The 19,206-nt window shown below is 32.0% G+C and overlaps 3 protein-coding genes across 4 annotated transcripts; all 3 read right to left on the bottom strand.

Moving 5' to 3' along the window:
* Positions 1–2,925: 2,925 nt before the first annotated feature.
* Positions 2,926–3,596, bottom strand: LOC110623174. Its single transcript, XM_043960121.1, has 2 exons — positions 3,510–3,596; positions 2,926–3,408 (listed from the first exon to the last, which is right to left on the bottom strand). The coding sequence occupies exons 1-2, from the start codon at positions 3,594–3,596 to the stop codon at positions 2,926–2,928; spliced, it is 570 nt and encodes a 189-aa protein (XP_043816056.1).
* Positions 3,597–6,477: 2,881 nt separating this feature from the next.
* Positions 6,478–12,736, bottom strand: LOC110623702 (vacuolar protein sorting-associated protein 55 homolog). Its single transcript, XM_021768721.2, has 5 exons — positions 12,556–12,736; positions 11,682–11,733; positions 8,705–8,744; positions 8,540–8,624; positions 6,478–6,858 (listed from the first exon to the last, which is right to left on the bottom strand). Exons 1-5 carry the CDS (start codon positions 12,573–12,575, stop codon positions 6,675–6,677), a joined length of 381 nt encoding a protein of 126 aa, XP_021624413.2. The 5' UTR covers positions 12,576–12,736; the 3' UTR covers positions 6,478–6,674.
* Positions 12,737–13,052: 316 nt separating this feature from the next.
* Positions 13,053–14,478, bottom strand: LOC110622450 (WD repeat-containing protein LWD1). Of its 2 annotated transcripts, none has more exons than XM_021766946.2 (2): positions 14,354–14,478; positions 13,053–14,216 (listed from the first exon to the last, which is right to left on the bottom strand). In XM_021766946.2, the coding sequence occupies exons 1-2, from the start codon at positions 14,370–14,372 to the stop codon at positions 13,195–13,197; spliced, it is 1,041 nt and encodes a 346-aa protein (XP_021622638.1). In that variant the 5' UTR covers positions 14,373–14,478; the 3' UTR covers positions 13,053–13,194. The 2 variants fall into 2 exon arrangements, with proteins under 2 accessions (XP_021622638.1, XP_021622639.1); XM_021766947.2 differs by having other exon boundaries at positions 13,053–14,221; positions 14,354–14,466.
* Between the last annotated feature and the right edge of the window lie 4,728 nt (positions 14,479–19,206).

Below are 19,206 nucleotides of genomic sequence, written 5' to 3'. Positions count from 1 at the left end.
GGTTTCAGGCACTCATGGCTGAAACAAAACCAAAAACAAAAAAAAGAAAAAAAAAAAGAAAAGAAGAAGGGAGAAGAGTGGCCGAAGCCTTGTCTTGCAAAGGGATGGTGCGCTGAATGGGATAGATGGGAGAAGAAGGGTGTGCGGCAGCCCCTTGATGGTCTTTATATAGTGTTTGAGTGTTGCTCTAGTTGCTGCCCAAGTCTTGCCTTGCCACCCAACCTTGCACATGATGAGGTGAAGCCTCCCTTTGAATTTTGAATTTTGAATGTGCAAGACTTGAGGTGACATGTGTGTCTTCTTTAGCTTCCTTGACAAGCTGAATTTGAATTTCAAATTTGAATGTGCATCTTCATAAGATTTGGCTTCTTTAATAAGGAAAAGGATTCTTGAAGATCTTGAATTTCAAACTGCTCTGTTGACTGCACTTTCCTTATTTGCCACTTTCCTTATTTGCCACTTTCCTTATTTAGCACTTTCCTTAATGAGCTGAATCTTGATTTTGAATTTTGAATTCTCTTAAGAATTTGAAATTTGAATTTCAAATTACTTTCCTTATTTGGATCCTTTCAAGTTGCACTTAGCATGCTTGCTCTCCTTTGCTCCATTTCAGGCAATTTTAGGGGCATTTTCACCAAATTGTCTCTTTACGCCATTTTCTGCAAAATAAGATTAAAATCACAAAATTAGGCAGAAAAAGTATAAATGAACCTTAATAATATCATAATAAAATGGACTAAATTATGCTCTATCAAATACTAATAATAGCCCTGATATCTCTTGAAGAAAAAAGCTTTATTAAAAGAGCAATGTTCCAAACCCTCCCATTACCTTCAAAAAGATCACAAACACGCAAATGTGATTCAATAAAATCGGGGCCCACATATGCAAAAAAGGTATCCTCCTTAGGAATCCAGGAAGCTGAAGCCACTAAAATCTTCTCTCCATTACCCACCCTCCACCTTGTACCCCTTCGAATCAACTCCCTTGATGCCATCACACTTTTCCAAATAAAACTAGCACCATTACTTATATTGGCGGAAAATAAATCACCATTTGGGAAGTACTTTGCTTTAAACACTTTATAACAAAGAGTATTAGGATTTTTTAAGAACCTCCACAGTTGTTTGCCAAGTAAAGACAAATTAAAACTCCTAAAGTCCCGAAACCCCATACCCCCCTCATTCTTTCTACTACACATCTTCTCCTACGCTAGTCAATTAATACCCCTTCGCCCTTCTCTTTTACCCTCCCACTAAAAGTCATTGACCATTCTATGCAATTCATTCAAAATAGTAATGGAAATCAAAAAATTATTCATGCAATATGCAGGTATAGCCTGCAATACAGATTTTATGAGAACCTCCCTGCCTGCTCTAGATAGGAATTTGCTGCTCCATGAATTAATCATATTCCACATTCTTTCTTTTAGAAAACCAAAAATTAGTTTTTTGTTCCTCCTAATAAGAGAAGGTAACCCCAGATAGGCACTATGACTCAATGGTAAATGAACATCCAGGATATTACTGATATTAGACCTTACCGCTCTAGATAGGAATTTGCTGCTCCATGAATTAATCATCTTCCACATTCTTTCTTTTTGAAAACCAAAAATTAGTTTTTTGTTCCTCCCAATAAGAGAAGGTAACCCCAGATAGGCACTATGACTCAATGGGAAATGAACATCCAGGATATTACTGATATTAGACCTTACAGAGGATACCACATTGGGACTGAAGAAAATGCCAGATTTGTTGAAGTTCACCACTTGACTAGAAGTAGCCACATAGGTATTGAGAATATATTTAATAGTATGTGGTTTCTCCAGTCTAGCATTAAAAAATAGTAGAGAATCATCTGCAAAAAATAAATGTGAGATCTTTGGGCATCTAGCACCTGCCCTATAGCCCTGCAACTAGCCTCTAGATTCAGCATCTCTAAGTAGTAATGATAAGCCTTCCGCACACACCAAATAGAGATACGGGGAAATAGGATCCCCCTGTCGAAGACCTTTACCAGGCATAATAGGACCAATCCAATCACCATTAAAATTGATTTTGTAAGAAACTTCCGAAAAGTACATAGTCAACCACCTAATCCATTGAGTAGAATAACCAAATCGTTCCAGCATGCCTTTTAGAAACTCCCACTCTACCATATCATAAGCCTTAGAAATATCAATTTTAAGTGCAAAATTACCATCATTTCTGCCCTTATTAATTTTCATATTGTGTATCATTTCAAACGCAACCATAACATTATCGATAATCAATCGATGAGGGATAAAGGCAGACTGATTCTCAGAGATAATCATAGGAAGGACCCTTTTAAATCTGTTTGCCAAAGCTTTAGCCACAATCTTATATCACACATTACATAACGCAATTGGACGAAAGTTTTTAACAGTTTCAGGGCTATCCACTTTAGGGATCAAAACAATCAATGTTTTAGTAAGAGAAGAAGGAAAAATACCTTGTTGAAGCCATAGGCAACAACCATTGAAAACATCATTGCTAATCAAGTGCCAAAATCTCTGGTAAAATGCATGATTTAACACATCCGGCCCAGGTGCCTTGTCTGGATGCATCTGAAAAAGAGCAGCTCTAAATTCCTCATTTGAAAGGGAGCACAATGATCAGTATTATTGGCATCACTAGTAAAGGGCGGCACCAACTCAAAAACCCGTTCACAATCCACAGAACTGCTATAAAATATAGACTAGAAATAATCCAGAACATGATTTTTAATTTTCTGCTCATCCTCAATCCAGGTACCCGATGACTCCTTTAATTTAGTAATACGATTCATTCTTCATCTACCATTAATTTATGCATGAAAAAATTTTGTATTTCGGTCCCCATTTTTAATCCAAAAGCACTTTGCCTGTTCTTTAAGTCTAGCTTCTTCCTGCTCAAGGAAATGATTTCAATCTTCCTTTAAAGAGGCGTGAGAAACAGTACTGGTCCCATTATCCAATAATCTATGTATAGTCTTCTTCTTTTGCCAAAACTCTCTATTTCTACTCCTACCCCACAACGAAAGAGCAGAAACTAAATCATCACGTTTCATCAAAAGGTTGTATGGTATAGAATTAACCCAAGCTCCTTTAACAACCTCAGCCAGACCCTCATCACATAACCATGCATTATCAAATCGAAATCTCCTTCTGTCTCCCCTATTATCCTTAGGAGTTGTATTAATCACCAACGGTTTGTGATCCGATCTAGAAACATGAACAACCAAGCAGACAACATTAGTGAATTTACGAGCCCAGTCCTCAGTAGCAAGGGCTCTATCAAGCTTCTCTCTACCTAGATTATTCGACTCCCTGCCCTTCTCCCATGTGAAGAAAGAGCCAACAGTGGGTATTTGAACAAGATTAATGTCCTCAAGTGCCTGTCTAAACACCTGCATAAGATAATTTGGCAAAGTTGCTCATCCTTCTTTCTCATCTCTCGAGCATAAATCATTAAAGTCTCCTGAATAAAGCCACAGAAGAAAGCTTCTACGAGATAAAGCTCGAATAAGATTTCAAGACTGATGTCGTCGTTGCGATTCCGGAAACCCATAATAACTAGTAAACCTTCATTGGACATTATCTTGCAAAACAACCGAATCAATAAAATTTGAAGAAAAACCAATCACAGAAACAAGTACATGACTCTTCCACATTAACGAAAGGTCTCCTCCAAATCCTTTTCTATTGACTGAGAAGCAACCATTAAATTGTAAAAAACTATGAAAAAATTTCATACGAGAACTAAGAGATTTTGTTTCGATAAAAAATAAAATGACCGGCTTGTAACTAGTAACCAAATCCTTCAATGCATTAACTGTCTGAGAATTGCCGAGTCCTCGGCAATTTCAACACAGGACGATCATTACTTTCTGCTATCCTGACCTTTGACGAGATGAGCTTCTTCGATAGTCAATTAACGCAGATCGTTTTCCATGAGAGAAGGGAAAATAAGAAGTTAGATTTAAGAAGAGGAAAAGATGAGAGCATCAAGTCACAGAAAAATTACAGAGGAAAACTTATCTAATTATATAGTTTAGTTACTAGTCAAAGGATATATATATATATATATATATATATATATATATATATATAATATTGGTTGTATTTTATTTTATTTTATTTTTTATAATTTATCATTTTAAATTATTAAAATAAAATAATAAATAATTAATAGATTGTATGAGTAAATACATAAAAAAGAAAAAGAAAAAAAAAAGAGAAAATAAATAATAAAAAAGAAAAAAAATAAAAGTTAAGGGACCAAATTAAAAATACACTAAAATTTAAATAATTTTAGATGAAAATTACTACTGAAATTAAGATTATTATCTTCGTATATTTATCTGTTGCTCTTAATAATGTCTTAGCACTGGATTTTAAACATAAGTTTGATAATTAATGGATCATATTAATGAATTTAAATAAAAAAATCATGGACTTTAGGCCTTATTAACTATTAGATTAATATAATGGTCTAAGAAATAAATATTCATATGTAATTTTATTAAGTGTAAGAAGGTAATTTAAAAAATAAAATAAAATAATAATTATTAGAAAAAAAAAAAGAGTCTAGAGATCTCCGCCAGTGCCTTGCTTTTTTTTTCCAAAAGAAAAAAAACCATCTTTAAAAATTTTACATTGAAAATATATATCACCTTTTAAAATAAATATATAAAATAAAAATATTTATTATTATTGAAGGCATATTATAAAAAAATTTTATTCTTTATTTTGCAAAAGATGCAAATATATCCAATCACTATAATTATAATATCAAAGTTAAACATTATATTCTTCGACAAAAAAGAAGAAGATAAACAGTATACTTGAATTGAAATTTTAGATTATAAATGATTTCCTAAATTTTATATTAATAAATTTATTTGGAACTCAAATTTTTCAATATTAAAACTCTGTATATTTATAAAAAAAAATAATTTATATGTGAAAAAATATGTTATGTTAAAAATTCTTTGTGGATGGAAATAATTTTACTTTTTTATTATTTACTTGGGATATTAAAATATAAAAGATACTAATAAATTTATGTATAGAATTAGTAATTTTAATAAAATTTGAAAAATACATTTTTTCACAAAAAATTATTTTACTCAAAATTGATTAGAAAATATTTTTTTATTAATAATTATCATAAATGTTCCAAACATAAAAAGCATGGAAATTTTTTTTCTACTCAATTGAAGCATAAGCCGTGATTGGACTAAGCCAAGATTGCCTTTAAATTGACGTAATTTGAACTAAATTCTAAATCAGCATAAATAGTTTTTGTATATGTGATATGTTTTTGTATATGTGATATGTAATATCCGTCCAGATCTCACGAGGCTATTATATTAAGTTATAAAAGTTTCACAGAGAAAAAAAAAATTTGAGTATCATATCACTCGATATTCAGAGTAATATAAAACTCATCTCTTCTGAATTAATTGTCTCTTATTCTCCATAATGTCTCTAATCCGAGATTTTTTATTTACTAACGGATACCACTCGAATTTTTAAAAATTCGATAATTAATTTTATTTTTTTACAGTATAAAAATAAAAATTATATAAAATTTAAGATATATATTCTTCATTTTTTACATATTTACTCTAAGATTAAGATATTTCTTAAACTTGTCATTGTCATTTCTAATAAATTACATACTTTAGCATCGATGTGATTGTTTATAGGCATCCAACCATTCTACTATTTTTTTCTTTACATATTGATTAATCACACTTAAGCTTATTAATCAGTGTCTTTAGCAAAAAAACTATGATGATTATGTCAAATTTGGCTCTCTGCCATATTACCAATTAAAATATTGAGTCTAATAATATGAAACTCACTATTCATTCTCTTATTAATAATTTCATTTTATTAATAAAATAATAATTTATTATATATTCACACATTTTTATATTTTAATGATTTAAATAAAAAAAAAAGAAGAAAATGAATACATATTTACTATATAGCCTGACTTATTTGTTAATGATATATGGATTTGTTTGATAAATTAGATTTAAATTATTTTCCCTAATTTTATATATATATATACATCATGGTAAAAAAATTAAAATAATCTAGAGTGGCAGTGCTCTCTTATCAGCGTTATCATCGGATGACTAGGAGGATCATAAGCACCATCAATTAGCAACGAGGATTATTACAATTGATTTTGATCCGTTGCTAATTCATTGACAAGGATTACAAACATACATCTTTTAGTAACAAAATTTGATTTTTTTAAATAAAAATAAATTTATTTGCTCAAACAAGTAGTTTCTTCAAAATAATACAAAATGTTGGGTCAATTTCAATTAAACAAAAAATTTCAAAATATTGACTAAATAATTTAATGCTAATTTACCCAACGATTTTTAGAAACATAAAAAACATATGCTGAATTTACCATATGAAAATAATGGAAAATAAATCGTAACAAAAGCAAATAACTGTGAATCCATGTTCCCTTGGAAGATTTAAATAAGTGGAATTTACAGGATGGGAAATCTTACTCTTCTTTTCCCAGGTATATACAACTAATTGGTCATAATCTGTAAGTTCAACAAAAGCATACAAGTTATATCAGAATTCATACATGTCATATCAGAATTTGACAAGCGTCAATTATCAATCATTCAATCAATCACCAATCGTCCTCTAGACTGGCGCGATGAAAACACAAGACTGTGCAAACAAATATGAAGAAAGATGTGAACTCGATCAACATAGCCCCCGTTTCAATCATATGAGCATGCCTAAGGATTATAGGAATGGCTATGCTCCCAACAGTTGACGCCCCTGTAAGGAATTTAGCAGCACCGATCCAACTGCAACACAAATAAAAATAGATTCAATATAGTGTTGCATTTGGAAGGCAAGCTTTAAAAATCAAGAGATTCAATTATGATAAAGCTAATCCACCTCCCCCAAAACAAAAAAGAAACCAAAGAAAAATTTCTCCCTATGGATGTTCTTGCGTATACATATCTATTTTTTCACAGAAAATAACTTGTCTATAGAAAACATTTTCCATTTGTTGTTTAACAACAATAACAACCAAGTCTTAATCCCAAATTAGTTGGGATTTACTATATGAGCCTTTTGTTGCCGTTAAGCATTGACACCAAGTTCATATTAATAGTCAAGACTTGCAAATCCTTTAATATTACTTCTTTCCACATCATATTTGATATTACATTTTGTCTCATATGGCATTAAAATATATATATAAAGAGTAAGTTAATATATGAAGCATCTCAAACTTTGTGAGTTTGAGGAGCGTTGATGCATGCAGGCTTCTCAATAATGGAAGGGGGAAGAACAAAAAGCAAAGTAGAAAAGGAAAATAAAGCAAGTGAAAATATATATGTATAAATAAATATAGGAAATGAAGTCACAGCAAATCAAAAACTAACCAAAAGGAGGTGGAGCATGGCCGGAGAAATAACTTCCTATCCTCGAAACAGGAAGTTATTTTCCCTTACAAGGCGAGCATTTTCCCATGAGTGGGGAAATGACTTCCTCTCCCTTAATTTTCTTTTGCACTCCCAACCAGTGGAGAACACAGGTAATATTTTCTAGCCATGAAACAATCGGAACCTTATAGGAACAGAAAGTTTCAAACATAATGAAGTTGATAAACTTTTTGGAACAGACGCTTTTATAGACCGAATTCAGTAGTGATGCCAATCAGCAAGATCCAGACATGATCTTTTGGTTTAAATTGTTTAATAAAGTTTAAGAATTATTATTTAGTTTATTATATTCATAAATATGTGTTAAAATATAAATTTCAATGAAAACAAATTTAAGTAGTTCTAACTTTTTTGGAGAATTTGAATAGAATTTCATATTTCATATCACACATTTTATAAGAATTTCAGAAGTACCTCAAATAAGTTTAAACATAGGCACTCATGAATCTACATACAGCCAACCCAACTCATCTGAAATTGAAGCCTAATCGAGTTGAATTGCTCTATATTCATGAAAGTAACCCGTCAAAAAGAGCTTATATGAAACCTAAATGTCAACATCTCAAATCCCATGAACCAAATGCAACATTACTGCATTTGCACAACAAAATTTATTTGATTTGTGAATCTACATGTAGCCAACCCCATTCCATTGGAGACTAAGGCCTAGGTGAGTTGGTTTGATCTACAATCATGATTCCAACAAATCAAAAAGAGCTATTGATTATCAAACCTAAATTTCGACATTTCAGATTCACTAGTCCAGTGCATTTGGAAATATTTGAAGAAAAAAACAAACAAATCTGTCATAGAAACAAGATTTGATAATAAAATTCTTGGAATGGAATACTGCATGAGATGCGGCTCATGAAGAAAAGGGTGAAAAATATCTGTAAAGCTTCAAGTTACCATAGAAGATATGAAATAAACAAAATACCAGCTACTGTCTCCCATGTGTGTGTACATGAACACCCACATAAAATAATTAACAAGAAATAGTTAACAGTACAAGGGTCTAAAATTAAGTACTCACCCTCCACCATCCCGGCTAATCAGAAACTGAGTGGACCCACCTCCAAAGAATAAACAAGGCATAGGCACCAGCACATACATGAGAGCTGTTAGACAACAGAATTACATCATCACTCTGTAATGTGAAATTGTAGCATGCAAGTCGAATATACCAAACAGTCCAAACCTGATAGCATAGGCCACCAGTTGCTGTATATTGCACAAGCCTGCCATCCCAAGCAAAAATTTTAAGGAATTAGAAAAAAAAAAAAAAACTCTTGTTAATAAATAAATAGACAAACAAACATCATCTTCTAAACCATTTGTAGAAGATTCATACAGTTTCCTTTCCTTTCAGCACTCGTCAGCCCCTAACCCCTCTTCTTTTTTACATTTGATAGAAGAAGGAATTATTAGTTAGAGTTGGCAGGGAATAAAATCAGGAAATGCATTCTCCTTCAATTGACACTAGAAATAGAACCAGAAAAAAAAAATTAACAGAGGTAGCTTTAACTTTGTGCCTTTCGACCTGGCAAAATAACTAAATTGGTTTTCAAAAATGACTCCAAAACACTAGCAAAATCTAGTTTTCCTCAGAAGATAAACAACAAGCCACAGGTTTCTTCTAATTTCAAATATCTCTTATCCATGATCCCATCAGAAAGTTTTAATTTGCATTTTGCACAACCATAGGCCATTTCAAAATTCAATTTAATAAAAACTTTCCCATGTTTATTCCTAGCATCATTAACAGCCTCAGCAACTACCAAATCATCATCCATAATTTCTCATCCTTCAATAAGAACAATATGGTTGGAATAATGGTATCATCTAGAATGACATTCGATTTTATCAGATAAGACACCATAAACAATTTTCTAGATACTAGTCTCCATACTAATAGGTTGGAAATTCTTCATGTTAAAAGACAATCCTTCTAAGAAACAAGGGTGAAAAATTAGATCCAGAATTCCAAGTTCCAAGTGTTACGTTCTAACCACATCACTAGAAGAGAATTCTTAAGAGATTTAGCAAATATCCAACACTCCTGAAAATTTTTTCTAATATCCCATCTTATGACTTTCCTTATATTTTCCTCACTAAAATACCTTTGAAACCACCTACGTATTTTTTTCAAAAAACCAAACTTTTTTCTGGTATTGTTAGAATTGATAAAATTTCATGCTACATTAAGGGGGTGTAATGGAAAGTTATTCATATTTAACATAGGATTTGTATTCCTAAATAGATAAATAATATATGACTATAATTACTAAAATAGGAAGACTTGATATATTCCTATTATAGTCGGAGAATCGCTTAATTTATAGTATCACACCATATATGTCTTAGATCCTCTATTATAAATGGAGAAGCCTTTATATTTTAAAAATATAATCCAATTCAATAAAGATATAATCTTTTGAAGCTTTGTGTCTGTGGATGTAGGCTCTCGTAGACGAACCATGTAAATCTTTTAGTATTATTTTCTTTTCTCTTCTATTATTCTAATTTTAAAAGGTATAACTGAGCATGATGACTTGATCTTGAGAACAAGCCAATTGGCGGACTAGAATTCCCTAGGACGTGCAATTAGATAAAATGTCACCTTAGATGGATGACCCAAAAACTCCAGTAGCTTGAATCCAAACAGAGAAGGGGGGAAAAAGATAGTCCAGATTCTACGTTTCTTGAGACCTAGCTGTGATACCATGCTATTGTTGGTGTAGAAAACTGAAATATATTTCATGAAGAATGACTACAAATTTATATACAAGCCTTCCCAAAATAAAGCTAACTAACTAGGAAAATATACAAACTCTATTCCTATAATTATGCTAATTGATTTGGAAATCTACTAATTTTCTTCCTATTATTTAACAAGGACAAAAGTCCAAACCACCTTTAACTAAGATCCATATTTTAATAAAAATCAACGTAAAACAAAGTAAACTATAGGATTAAAAAAAGTCTCACTGATAATTGCCAATTTATTAATGGTAATCTTCCTCCACAACAATTAGCCAACAAATGGAAAAGTCAAGGGTGGAAAAGTCAAGGGTCCAAGTGTCATAATCCCCCTTTTTTTAACTCAATTCAACGGAGTTTTAAACCTCAAACTACTTTCTTGCCAATAGCTCCAATGTGTTTGCCCAATCTAGATTGAGTTAATTGTATTTAAACTCATTAAATAAATCATAACATAAAACTTATATTAATTCCAAAAGCATTCAAGATGTAACCTATTAAACTAGGTACTTTCTGACAATTAAATACCAGTAAAAGACATAAGCAATATTTAGTCATCAAATGAAACTAGAACTTTGTACAATGTATTTAAAGTCATGATTCAATAAAGCATAGTCCCTTCCCGTCGGCCTACATTGGCACACAGTTAAAAAAGAATAAAATGAGGAAAGCCAATGCTCAGATCAAAAAACCAGAATACAATGGCCCTTTACTATGGTTTCTTCTAATTATTCCATGTGGAATCTGAAACAATATGTCATATGACAAATTTATCATCTCCCAAGTTCAGCTCCCCCTCTCACTCCTGCAATGGCTATGATGATCATGCACTTAATGGCCCAACTTGTGATTCTATGCAACCTTTACACTTCAACTCAGAAAGGCAACCTCACACTCTCCCTTTGTGCTTACCCATTGACAATGGACATTAACTAAAAAAAATAGGCAATTTTTGGATTGTTCCTAGATTGCCTCCCAGTTTTTCAAAGTGTTAAAAATGGTCCGTCCATCCATCATCTTATTTAAAGGAGTAGATTACACAGAAAAAAAAAAGTACATTTTTTATTCAATCTTGCAACAATAACACAAGCACAAACTAAGATAACTTGACTCGTCAAGACAAGTGAAATAAAAGTAACTGGATAAATACTCAAGGCACTTTAAGTAGAGAAGCATGCCATCTCTTTCATATGAATCTCCTAAAAGTATAGCCAAGGAAAGACGACATCAGGAATGAAAAAAGGCAGAAGAAAAATATGTCTAAGATCAGCTAATATACACCCTGAAACATGAAAAACCCATCAGACAGTAGATCCAACATGACATTAAATGACAACAATATCAATGAAAATCCCATTAGATAATAATTACAATACAGGGTAATCACAATGCAACCAATCAAATAAAAAACATACCAATACTTGCAGTAGAATGCTAGCTGAAAACATAAAAGCAAGTCCAGCAAGCCTGCATTTCAGTTAACACATTATAGGCATTATTTGGAATACATGACAAGCTAAAATTTTGGATTCAAGCATCCAACTTACACTGCAGACAAAGGTCAATGTCCATTCAGCAACACCAGAGCAGAAATGCACCCGGAAAAAAAAAAAAAAGAAGTTAGCATCAGAAATTAATATTAGTGTAATAAAACAATGAGGTGCCAAACATTAAAAATCAATAAGAACTGATATTATACACTACATTACAGTAATTTGGACTCCAAATAAATACATGAGTTTGAAACATGAATAAACACAATCCACTATCAAACCTAGCCCATAAATTACAGATAATTCTACCTTAAAAGATATTGTACGATAAGTAAGCTTCGAACATACAAATCGGTATGCCTCATTATTTTCAGCAAGTTCCATTAGTAGAGTAAGGAATTTAAACCAAACTAATCTAACGAACCAATCAATATTGTAAAAAAAGAAAAAAAAATGCCATTTACATCGTTCCTTCGCTCTTTATCCCGAGAAACAAACAGAGGATTAGCCTCCAAATAGTGAAAACACACATCCTCTTAGGTGAATTTAACTCAAATTCAACACCTGTTGAATCCAAAACCCTCGAAAACTAAAGCAAACCCGAATTGAAATGACTAACTGGAAAAAAATTCTATAAATAGGTACAATTGCTACAAAATTAAACGAAACAAAAGGGGGGAATGCATATTAAATGGGGAAGGGAAAAAAAAAACAAAAAAAAGATGATCTGATCTCAATTCAAAACGAAAAAGAGAAAGTGGAAATGACTGAAGAAAGAAGAGATTAAGAAACAGTACCTTCAATCGTCATCGCCATTTTTCTGTTTTTTCTTCCTCAAAAAATAAACTGAAGGATCCGATTTCGCTTGTGTGTCCGGAAGAGTGAAGGGATGTTCTTGGTCCTTTCCCTTTTCTCTCCTTTCCAAATAAAATAAAGTCGAATACTATCTGTGACTTTTAACGGCCGGGAAGTAACCGACAGTAACTAAAGCCTGCTCGAGAATGGAAATTTTTTTTTAAAATACAAATACACGTTTATTAAGAATATGTCCTATAAAATAGCAAAAAGAAAAAAAGTCAATCTCTCTCCTTTCTTGTGAAATATTATATTTTTTTATTTTATCCAAATTATTTTTTTAATTCATTTTATTAAAAATAAAAAATTAAGTTACAAATATAAAAATTTAAAGATGAATGGTAAGTTAAATATGAATTTTTTCATAATAAAATATTATCATTAAAAAATAAATACAAACATCTCCTATCTTTGCTTTGAAACTAGAACCCAGTCAAATTCTTCCATGGTTTGGGCAAGAGCCACTCAACTTTTTATTCATTAAATTGATGTTAGGACATGTTTCAAACGAACAACTAGTCTCAAGCTAGCTGCATTTCAAGCTTAATCACAAGTCATACATGAGAAGGTGTGCAATTTTCTAAACCTTCAAGAGTTGCAGTTTATTCAAAGAAGCTACAGCAATCCAATCCAAATGAACAGGCGACCAATGTACATTGTTGATTTCAGCCATTGATCCATACCACATAACAGGTTCCATATCACCACCATCACCGTTTTCTGACCGGAACACTGATTCCACCACTTCCCATATCAAAGCTCTTGAATCATCTCCGACCGAGCATATCTGCCGTCCAGCAACCGAAGCCCAAGATATAGCATTCACACTTGCCTTATGTTTACATAGCACCATCAAAGGAGTAGTTGGAAAGCGAATGTCTAAAACTACCACCTTATTGCTATCCATACCAACTGTGGCTACGAACCTTGGGTCAAATTTATTCCACTCTAATCTTAACAAAGGACAATCTTGAATAGGATTCTCATAAATTATAGTTGATCTCTCTTTGTCTCTTAGGTCGAAGACTCTAACTGAGCCATCGCCAGAAACAGAAGCAAAAACGTTGAATCCTCCCCAAGAAATATCATACACTTCTTTATCATGGGCAACTAATTGAGAGTCTACAGTCTCTTTCTCTATATCCCATATTGTACAAGTGGTGTCTACACTAGATGTCGCCACTCGACGAACGTCAAAATCAGCCCAATCAAAAGAAGTTATAGCAGAATTGAACTCGCTACTCTTGTTACCGTTGAAAAGGGACTTGAGCTCTATCCTGTCGTCGTAGATTTGCCATAGACGTAAGAAGTCGCCGGAGGTGGCCACAATGTCGGGATTTGAATCATCTTCAGATGGGAAGAACATTAGATTTGTGGGTGCATAAGGGTGATCGAAGATGAGGCGGTTATCGGTGGAGAAATCACAAGTGTCGAGATTGAATTGGACGAGTTCAACTTTGTTGCTATAGTCTTCGAGAAAACTCCCAATGGCTAGCCGGCGTGTCTTCTCATGGCGAACTGACCAAGCTAGCGCATAAACAGGCCACTGAGCCATGTACGTGTAGACCCCTACTCGTTTATTCTCTGAAGAGCTTTGCATGGCTGCTCTATACACATCAAATCCAAAATGAATGCATTAAGAAAGGAAAAACTGTAATTATAATAATGTGGACAAGTAACCACGGATAGCTTTACCAAGAAAAATGAAGAGGGTGAGAGAGAAGCAGAGAGATTCTTACATCGATGAGGAACATCCATGGGAGAATTGTCTGAGAAGAAGACAGAGTCCAGAGAAGAATAATTTGATGTATATAAAACAGAGAGAGGAGAGGAGACGGTGAATTAAATGGAAGCTGAAATGAAGGGAAGAGAAGGAAGGGAAGGTGAAGCTAACAGTCAAATATAGTCAAATATGTTGAGGTGCACTGTCATGATTTATATAATCGTGACATCTCAAATTTAATTATTATAACTTTTGTTTTTTTTCTTTAAATCGAAGATTAGGGATTGAATGTAAAATTTCAGATCTCTCAAATTTATTTAGATATATTTATCGGGTTAAATATGTGGGTATATAACCAATTATTAATATCTTCGTAAAATTAAAAGAAAAGTCTAAAATATGAACTAAAAATTCCTAAAATTTCACCAAACTGCTAAAGTTCTAATAAGAAGAGAGGCTGCGGGTTGCTTCATTAAGAGGGACGGTTGGGAATTGCATATCTTCCCTTCCTCTTTCGTATTTAATTAGCAAATGTGTCAAATGCTATGTTTCAATGTCAACACTTAAATTGACAATATATGAGGTACTTTAATTTAATTAATTTATTATTATTTATTTAAATTGATTTATCAAATAGGATATTCAGTTCATAAAAATTTTATTTTTATTTTATTTATAGTAATATTTTTAATAGATAAATTATTATAAAAATTTATATAATTTAAAAAAATCATAAAAAATATTTTTATGTAATGTAATATATTTGATTTTGATAATTTATAGTTATATAAAATATAATATCAGTGCATATTTATAAAATTTGATAGCTAAACTAATAGAAATAATTAAATTTTTAATAAATAATATATTTTTCAATTATTCATTTATAAATGATAACTTATTAGAAAATATAATTTTGTATTTTCTCGTCCTAAAAATAACTATTTTAATAATTATTGAGATTTAAATTCTAGATTTGACATAAAAATAATGAAGAGTTTTACAAAATATTTAGAGACTGAAAAAAAAATCATTCACTTAATAATATAATAATATTACTATTAAAGACTTAATTGGTTGCTAAAAATAATTTATTTTAAAACTTTATTGTTTAAATTAATCATGAGTTTATATATATATAAAATTATTAATTATTATACTTAAATTATTTTTCAATGAGTTTTTTTTACTGTAACTAAAATTAAAACATTATCTACCATTTAATAAAAAATTAGTATTTTTTTGCCAAAAAATGATTTTTCCTTTAAGTCATCCACATTATGAAAAAGAAATTGATTAAAAAATTGTAAATTTATAAATATAATAAGAATAATTTATTTGTTATATAATATATATTATTTAATTAAATAATACCTTTATTGATTATTAACTTAGCAATTATATCTAATTTAAAAAATATTCAAATATATTATTGTCTCATATGATGAATTTATTATCAATTATATTAAAATATATGTATTTTTAATAGAAATTATTAAATATTAGTATTAATAAATATTAAAAGGATTATTAGATAATTGTGATAAAATTCAATGTGAGTACAATTTTATTTTTAATTAAATATATTAAAAATTAAGATAATTGTTATATTATTAAATTGTTAGATTGTATTTTAAAAAATATATTATCAGATAATGCAATAATGATATGTTACAATTACAATTTTTTAATTTTTATATATTAAGTTTATTAATCTTAATTAAGTGATTTTTTTTAATTCAAAAATATATTTTTTGAAAACCATCATTTCTAGTTAAATTATTTATATAGGGTGACCATGGTTTAAATACAAATATTGAAGAAGCATTAAATAAATAATTATAGGGTTGTATTATGAATATAGTAATTGAAATAATTTTTTGAAATTTTCATTTTTTTAATAAATTGAATGATAAAATATGAACTAACCCTAAAATTGAATGACTAATCTAGTGGCTTTTTGAGTTAGATTATAAAAATTATCTTATAAGTAGATATGCTTATAAATTAATTATGCTTATAAACATTTAAATTTTTTAATAGTTAGATGATAATTAAAATACTTATAATAATCAATAAATAAATCTCATATTTAAAAAAAATATTTGTTATTAAAATTATTTAAAAAATATTAACTAATCCTGCTTAAATTATTTAATTATATAAAAATATTAATACAAATTAAATCGGTATGAACTATCACTATAAAATAGAGTCACGTGTTAAAAATCTAATAAAGTAAAATATTGATATCACCCATAAAAACAAAGATCACGACATATTCAATACCTCAGCAAAACTCATATTTTCTTGAGTTGGTTGAGATTTTATAAAAAGTTACTGTCAATAGATATAATTTAATAAATTTTCATTATATATATAATCGTGAAATTTTTTATTTCCTAGAATTAGATTTTAATTATTGCTGTTAAATTTTAAAAAAATTTGATAATTAATTCTAATGGTATTAAAGCTAAATAAATCAAGACATGTTAATTACATATTCAAATTTAAAAATAATTTATTATATTCATGTATTCTTTCAATTTACTATTTAAATATCAAAATGACCGTTAATAGACGCTAATTACCTTATTTTTTTTCCACTTACCACAATTTAAATCTATTTCAATCATATCAAATATAATCAATAAACTCAATTATTTTGAACCAGATATATTAATTTTGACTAATTGAAATTATCCATTTTTTTATTAGTTAGTATAGTTGTAACAGCCCGAAAACCGAACTGCTACCGGCACTAGGATCCAGATCGACTTAAGGTTGCCGGGACCCGTAGTAAGCCTGCTATACTGTCTGTGTACCTGTGAAATCTCATACATGAGCATACATTTTCTGTTAAACCAGTAAAACTTGTCTTTCCTCCAGGGCTTAACTTGTGCATGCACTATATCTGGTCTATCAACTCATAGTGTTAAGCCTGGTTTTCTCATAGACATCATCAATAAAGGAAACATACATACAGAAACTGACCATGTATATACAACAAGGGATTACAACTCTCTAAGTCAAGCACAAGTCTATACACTGTACACTATCTCTTTATACAATTTCATGTCCATACTAGCTATTACATCACTTTTCTTCTTCCAAACCCTGCTGGACTCCCTCTGGACTCTGAACCTGCAAATCTGGGGGATAGGGGAGAGGAATGAGCTATACAAGCCCAATGAGCAGAACTATAAAACATGAGTTGAAAACATGATCTCATGGAATGTACTACATCACATCATCTCAGGGATCAGACATGACCACCAACAATCCCACTCAAGGATGCCTGACCTAGCTAGGTCTTACAACCTCCGTCTGCCTGGCCCGGCCAGGTCTTACACTCTGCCTGCCTGGCCCAGCCAGGTCTTACTATCTCTGCTGCCTGATCTAATCAGGTCTTACCTACAGATGGCTGCCTGGCCCGGCCAGGTCTTATAACAGAGTTTGGGCTATTGGAGTCGCCTTGGTCTATCCACAGCCTCATACGCATCGTATTATGCAATGCATCATATTCGTGAAACTAATGCAATCATCCTACTAGACTCATTATGATGCATGATATATGCTCAAAGCAGTTTAAGTCTGAAAAGAGAAGTTTCACTCACCTCTGGCTGACTCTGTACTAACTCTGCAGGTTCTGAAACCGTGCTCACTGCTGACTTCCCTGATTCCTCTGGTCTGTTCCTACACAAATGAGGGACCAAACTAACTCAAGACCATCTCTAAGAAACTCCCCAAAAACCCTCTAAACGATTCCCAAACAATCACAGAAAACATACAAAAGAAAGCTGGACAGGGCACTTTCGGCGGCAGGTTCGGCGGCCGAAACCCCTCTCCAGAGATGAAACTCATGCATGTTCGGCGGCACCTTCGGCAGCCGAAAGTCTCGTCCAGAGACGAAACTCAACCTTCGGCGGCACTTTCGGCGGCCGAACCTTGCCTCCAAAGACGAAAGTCCCAAGCTTCGGGGGCAAGCTTTGGCAGCCGAAACTGCCTCCACAAGGGGTTCGGCGGCCGAACCTGGTTTTGCCCGATGGGCAGAACTCTGCTCTGTTTCATGCAAACTTTGCCCAAAAACCTACAACATGAATATCAACTACTCCCAACTAGCACATACACATATATATGCACAAAGGGGTCTCAAACTATCCTAAAACCCCAAACAAACATAGCACATAACACTTAAACATGCTTGAACATCAAAGACCACCAAAAAACCTCACCTAAACCTAATCATGCATACTACCCCTCACCCTTTCATAAAACCTTGAAAAATCACCAAAGAAGTTCAGGATCCACCCTTACCTCCTTAAGAACTTGAGGATGAGTGATCCTAACGTGGAGATCTGAAGAAAACCTCTTTCAAAACTCCAATAGGCCGGACTTGCTATTTTTGCTCAAAACCTTCAAAACACACCACAACTCTTAAAACCCTTGAAAGATTTGGTGAAAAACATGGAAAACATGAAAGTCAACTTGGGAGAGGCTGGAACTCACCTCTGGCTGCAAGTGGATGAGAAATATCCTCCTTCCACCAACCTTTGGCCCTTAAATAGGTGGCTGGCCAGACCACCTTCGGCAGCCGAACGTGAATCCGAAACCATGCAATGTTCGGAGGCCGAAAGTGACCTTCAGCGGCCGAACCTTTGCATTTTCCCTTATTGCTTTTCTTTCAAAACTCATTTCCTTTCACACGTAAAAACATTCAAAACCTCTTTAAAACACACCTGAAAACATATGTCTTACCCTTCTCGAGGGTTCCGACACCCGAGATTCCACCAGACGACAGGAATTCCGAGGCCGGACTCGAGCCGGGTATTACATTCTCCCCCCCTTAAGAACATTCGTCCCCGAATG

The sequence above is a fragment of the Manihot esculenta genome, chromosome 9 (assembly GCF_001659605.2).
Source record: "Manihot esculenta cultivar AM560-2 chromosome 9, M.esculenta_v8, whole genome shotgun sequence".
Classification (NCBI taxonomy): Eukaryota; Viridiplantae; Streptophyta; class Magnoliopsida; order Malpighiales; family Euphorbiaceae; genus Manihot; species Manihot esculenta.
The sequence above is the reverse complement of the archived record's forward strand: the minus strand, read 5'-3'. Positions and strand labels throughout refer to the sequence as shown.

What these genes read in the sequence shown, in the direction of transcription:
- LOC110623702 (XM_021768721.2), bottom strand. Translation starts at nt 12,575, where the DNA reads ATGGCGATGACGATTGAAGG. An exon ending in ATGGCGATGACGATTGAAGG is followed by an intron (nt 11,734 to 12,555) that starts TACTGTTTCTTA and finishes ACTGAAATGCAG; the next exon opens with GCTTGCTGGACTTGCTTTTA. An exon ending in CTGGTGGCCTATGCTATCAG is followed by an intron (nt 8,625 to 8,704) that starts GTTTGGACTGTT and finishes GTTGTCTAACAG; the next exon opens with CTCTCATGTATGTGCTGGTG.
- LOC110623174 (XM_043960121.1), bottom strand. Translation starts at nt 3,596, where the DNA reads ATGTCCAATGAAGGTTTACTAGTTATTATGGGTTTCCGGAATCGCAAC. An exon ending in TCTTATTCGAGCTTTATCTC is followed by an intron (nt 3,409 to 3,509) that starts GTAGAAGCTTTC and finishes TATCTTATGCAG; the next exon opens with GTGTTTAGACAGGCACTTGA.